Source organism: Triticum urartu, chromosome 5 (assembly GCF_003073215.2).
Source record: "Triticum urartu cultivar G1812 chromosome 5, Tu2.1, whole genome shotgun sequence".
Lineage (NCBI taxonomy): Eukaryota > Viridiplantae > Streptophyta > Magnoliopsida > Poales > Poaceae > Triticum > Triticum urartu.
The window spans coordinates 361,117,875-361,123,874 of NC_053026.1; the positions used below are offsets into that span (position 1 = coordinate 361,117,875).

The following is a 6,000-nucleotide window of genomic DNA, read 5'->3' on the forward strand; positions in this document are numbered from 1 at the left end:
TCCGACGTCCGAACAAGATGACGCCAAGGATAAGCCTCATCAAACCCCGTCTGGGGAAGAAAGCAGTCCGGACGAAGATGCACACATTATCCCGGAAACGCACCTGGAGCAAGAGAACCTCCGCGGAAGGCTTATTGCCACAGCAAGGAGCCTGAAGAAACAGAAGCAAAGGCTTAAGGCCGCACAAGATACGCTCAACAGCAGGTGGAACAAAGTAACAAAGTATGGTGGAAGTTACCACACAAATAGCTATCCAAAGCGCAAGCTATTACCGGAATTCAACGATGAGGACTTAGAGCCCACACAGCCGAAGAATGATACAGCCAACCGGCCGGATCCACCACCTTGTGAGCGTGATAGAGTGGCTAACAAGGTCGCGCATAAGTCAACACACGATCCACGTGAGAACTTGCGCCAAAAATCCGGCGCGACCAGATCCATCTACGGATCTAGGAAGCGCGCTTCGGTACAAAACCAAAACCGAATACTACAACTGTCCGAACACCATGGCACATCCCAATACAGGGGTGCCGCACACCCCCTATGTTTCACTGATGAGGTGCTGGATCACAAATTCCCAGAGGGATTCAAACCGGTGAACATAGAGGCGTACGATGGGACCACAGACCTGGATTCTGGATAGAGGATTTTATCCTCCATATTCACATGGCTCGTGGAGACGATCTCCATGCCATTAAATACTTGCCCCTCAAGCTTAAAGGGCCAACTCGGCACTGGCTGAAAAGCCTCCCCAAAAACTCAATTGGAAGTTGGGAGGAGCTCGAGGACGCTTTCCGGGCCAATTTCCAAGGGACTTATGTCCGACCTCCAGATGCAGACGATTTAAGTCATATAATCCAACAGTCCGGAGAGTCCGCCTGAAAGCTTTGGAACAGGTTCCTCACCAAGAAGAACCAAATCGTCGACTGTCCGGACGTCGAAGCCTTAGCAGCTTTCAAACACAGCGTCCGAGACGAATGGCTCGCCAGACACCTCGGCCAAGAAAAACCAAGAACGATGGCAGCCCTAGCAAGCCTCATATCCCGCTTTTGTGCGGGCGAGGACAACTGGTTGGCCCGTAGCAGCACCAGCGACCCAAGCACATCCGAAGTTAGGGATGGCAATGGTAAACCACGACGCAACAAAAACAAGCGTCGAAATAAAGAAGGTAGCCCAGATAACATGGCGGTAAACGCCAGATTCAGGGGCTCCCGACCAGGTCAGCGGAAAAAGCCTTTCAAAGGCAGCAGAGAAGGACAATCTTCCCTAAACAAAATTCTTGACAAACTCTGTCAGATTCACGGTACCCCAGACAAGCTTGCAAATCATACCCATAGAGAATGTTGGGTCTTCAAGCAAGCCGGTAAGCTAAACGCCGAACACAAAGGGGAAGAGACACCAAGCGAAGACGAGGATGAACCTCGCCAGCAAAGCATTGGAGGATAGAAAAAGTTCCCACCAGAGGTTAAAACAGTAAACGTGATCCATGTGAAAAAGAGGAGAAGCAAGCAGGCACTCCGATGCACACGCGCCACACAGCCCGTCACCCCTAGGTTCAACCCCTGGTTGGCCTACCCGATCACTTTTGATCGTAGGGATCACGATACAAATATCCAGCGCGAAGGACTGACGGCCTTGGTGTTAGACCCAATCATAAATGGGTACCATTTCACACGAGTCCTCATGGACGGCGGCAGTGATCTAAATCTGATATATCAGGACACAGTCCGCAAAATGGGGATAGACCCGACACAGATAAGCCACAGTAATACTACCTTCAAGGGAGTAATACCAGGCCAAGAGGCCCGCTGTACGGGCTCTCTACTACTAGAGGTGGTATTCGGTTCTCCTGATAACTTCCGAAGCGAAAGTTTAACCTCCGAACGAACCCAAAGATAGTACTCCGGGGAAAATAGTACTCTGGACGAACCCAAAGATAATAAAGACCCTGTTGAGGTAACCTCCAAATAGGAGGAACGGGAAAATGGGCAAGTTAGCCCTGATGAACATGCCATACATGACGATTCGGAGGACGATAATTATCTCCCGCTCTCCGAAGATGAGGTAAGCCTCGACGACGAGGATTTCATCGTGACCGAGGAACCTCTTGAGTAGGAGCGCTTCAAGCGCAGGCTAATACACACTGCAAGGAGCCTAAAAAAGAAACAACAGCAGCTTCAAGCTAACCAAGATCTGCTCAAGGACAGATGGACTAATGTCCCGGCAGCCGAAGAATACGGCCTCAAGCTCCCAACCAGGAGTTACCCAAAGCGCAAACTGCTACCCCAGTTTGATGAGGAGGTGCTAGAGCTCATACCTCACTCGCGCAACACGGCCGACCGACCACAGCGCGGTCGGGACAATGCAGCAAGTCGACCACAACTTGGCCGGGATAAAGAGGTAATTCAAGATGAAGAGCAATCCGCCCCACTGCCATGTAAAAATAGAAACAACACAGCTCGGGGTGATACATACGACCTTTGGCAGGACCTGGACAGTAAAGCAGGATATACCAGATCGATCTACAGATCGCGAGGACATACCGCGACACGCGACGATGGCTATCTATTCGGATGCGACAAACCTAGTCACGCCCGGGCTGAAAATTGCAGGCGGACTCCATCGGAGCTACATCGCGATGTGGCCCGATATAGAGGCGTCGCACACCCTCTTTGCTTCACTGATGGAGTAATGGGTCACGAGTGCCCAGAAGGGTTTAAACCCGTAAATATTGAATCATACGACGGAACAACAGATCCCATGGTGTGGATTGAGGATTTCCTTCTCCATATCCACATGGCCCGCGGAGACGACCTTCATGCCATCAAATACCTCCTGTTAAAACTCAAAGGACCAGCTCGGCACTGGTTAAACAGTCTGCCTGAAAACTCAATTGGCAGCTGGGAGGAGTTGGAAGATGCCTTCCGCGATAACTTTCAAGGTACATATGTCCGGCCACCGGATGCCATGACCTAAGTCACATTGTCCAGCAACCCGGAGAGTCCGCTAGAAAGCTCTGGACTGGGTTTTTAGTTAAAAAGAACCAAATTGTTGACTGTCCGGACGCGGAAGCCCTCGCGGCCTTCAAACACAGCGTCCAGGACGAGTGGCTTGCCTGCCACCTCGGTCAGGAAAACCAAAGTCTATGTCAGCCCTTACCACTCTGATGACCCACTTTTGCGTGGGAGAAGACAGCTGGCTCGCCCGTAGAAGCAACAGCGCTAGTGATCCGGGCACCTCCGAAGTGCGGGACGGTAATGGAAAGCCATGACGCAATAAAAACAATTGTCACAATAATAATGAGGGCACACAGGACACAATGGTCAACGCTGGATTCAGCGGCCCCAAACCCGGCCAACGGAAAAAACCATTTACGGTAAACAAAGACGGACATCCAATCTAGAAAAAATATTGGATAGGCCCTGCCAGATCCATGGCCACCCCAATAAACTAGCTAATCACACCAACAAAATCTGTTGGGTCTTCAAACAGGCCGGCAAGTTAAATGCCGAACACAAGGGGAAGAGGCGGCCCAGCGATAACGACGACGAACAGGCTCACCAACCGAACAACGGGGGTCAGAAGCAGTCCCCCCCCCCCCCCCCCCTAGTAAACATGGTATACGTGACACGTGACAGACACCCCTAGAAGCGAGCACACGGAACACTCCCTCCGTACAGGAGATCATACTACGGCTACCTCAGCTGAACTACGCAGCGGCCTTATCACGCCACTTACCATGTTGGCCATCATGCCGCCGGTCTCCATTCAACATGACCGATCAATGTCCATATTGGACTAGCAATTCGGCTTCCGCCGTTCACCTAATATGCGTTCGAAGTGGGTATCGCGCATACATAATTATGCACTTGAAATACCCTGGGCATCGGCGGAAGCACAATGAGGGTGGGCCTGCAAACCCCCATACTTTTCTAATTGCCCTTTTCCTTTTTTTACTATTCCCTCTACAGGTAGCTCAAGGACCGGTCACCCCGAGGACTCTACTAGAGTTCGGGTTCGTACAATCACCCAAGGGTTATTCCTGTCAAGGAATCCCTTAACCGAGGACATGCGGCGCAGACGTGCGACAGGAGGTCCAAAATAACATTTTGTAGACCGCGCTCTCTATTCCAAGCTTGTAAAGTGCCTTTTTCCTCAGCCTTCGACCCCTGGCATGTCAAATAGCCAGAGTCATGGCTTTGTTATCTATATAATAATTGGCATATCACTCAGCTCCCAGTAAAAGTAACCCGTGTCCAGTATTGACTTTTTCCTAATCGATCCGAATTTTTGCTCTTGTGGTTGTTTTACACACACACCTCGGCATAACCCGCCAGGGGCTCGATATGGGAACAAATGAGTTGCTGGCAAGTCCGAACAACTTTATAGCGTACTTCGGCGTCGCGAGTTTGGCCTTATATGCATCAGCTCCGAATCATGTCTTGGGTCAATAGGTGGGTTGCCCGGCTCCTGTGCTTGCTACCCTACGTTCCGCTCTATCGGCTAGGGCAGTAAAGGGAGAACTACTGCGACTGTGCTTCCGGTTCATCTGGTTAAGCACCTCAGTAGAGAAAGCCGAAAACTAACTGTCATGATGCGGCGAGAGCTGGTCAACCACTCAACGACTTATCAGAATCTTTAGCGATTCTCTCCGTGTCATACGAAGGATATTTTTCAGATCATTTTTTGCAACACATCTTATTAAAAATAAGCCGTGTATATACGAGGGGCTATATCGTAGACCCACCATAAAACTCCTATGGCTAAGTGAAAGTGTTAACGCCCTATAGTCTGATTGCCTGGTTCGCCGCATTGTCACCTCCTTCATGGACCAAGACGTTGGGTCAAGAGTGATCAAATGCTTTTCCGAACACCCCCGTACTTCCTACGAGGGGGCTGAAGCCGACGACTGGAAAACTTTCAGATTATATAAAAACGGTCGCACAGGAGGAACAAAAGCTTTCGAGCAAAACATAAAAATAGATTAAATATAAAATTGTCTTTTACAATTCCCGTACATCTCACTCGAATATTATGTTTTTTGAGCATTGACCCTCTATCAAGCGGGCAGCCTCTAAGATGTCCTCAAAATAATGCTCCGGTGCGTGATGGTCCTTGCCCTTGGGTGGACTCTTCGCTGCAACATTGATGGCCTTCATCTTCCCCCAGTATGTCTTATCACGGGCAAAGGCCATCCGTGCACCCTCAATGCACGTCGATCGCTTAACAGCGTCAATATGTGGTGCCGCATCAACAAGCTGCCGCACCAAGCCAAAGTAGCTATATGGAATAGGCTCGATCGGCCACAACCGGATTGTGACATTCTTCATGGCAGCGCCGGATATCCTATGAAGCTCGGCCCATTGGGACATCTGTTCATTCAGCAATAGAGGGCGCTTTGATGCGCCAAATTGTGACCATAAAAGCTTCTCCGTTGTATACCCTTCTCGCGCTTGGTAAAATTGCGACGCATCGGAAGAACTCTTCGGCAAGTCTAAAAACTCGTCTGGGGAACTCCACACTTGGTTAAGCTGAGCATAGTTCGGATTGCCGAACTTAGTATGTAGCAAAAAGGGCTTACGGGCCGCAATCTCCCCAGCTTGCTGGATCTCCTCACGGGCTGCTCTGGATTCAGACCGCACTTCTCTCGCCTCTCGCAAGGCCTTGCCAAGTTCAGCCGTTTTGGCTTCATTCTCCTTCTCAAGATATTCACAGCGGCTAGTAGCATTTTTTAGTTCGAGCTCCATCGCGGATATTTTCTCCTTGTCTTGGCACCGAGCAGCTTGTTCGGCCTTTAGCTCAGCCGATGCCTTTCTGGTAGCCGCATTACTAAACCGGCCTGCTCCTTGGCCCGGGCCAGCTCCGCCCGAAGAATCTCAACGGCGGCGGCACCATCTGCAGCCATATATATCCCAGTATGCAATTTTCAGCGTCACGCTTATATTACAGACACGTATGTATAAGGACTACTCTGAATACATACCTTGCGGCTCATCAAGA

General features: G+C 50.3%; 1 protein-coding gene across 1 annotated transcript in view; it reads right to left on the reverse strand.

Moving 5' to 3' along the window:
* Window positions 1–5,747, reverse strand: part of LOC125507032 — a 131,584-nt gene extending 125,837 nt beyond the window's left edge. Inside the window, exon 1 of the mRNA XM_048671730.1 lies at window positions 5,582–5,747. Coding sequence (XP_048527687.1) covers window positions 5,582–5,747 — 166 coding nt within the window. The remainder of the gene's footprint in view (window positions 1–5,581) is intronic.
* Between the last annotated feature and the right edge of the window lie 253 nt (window positions 5,748–6,000).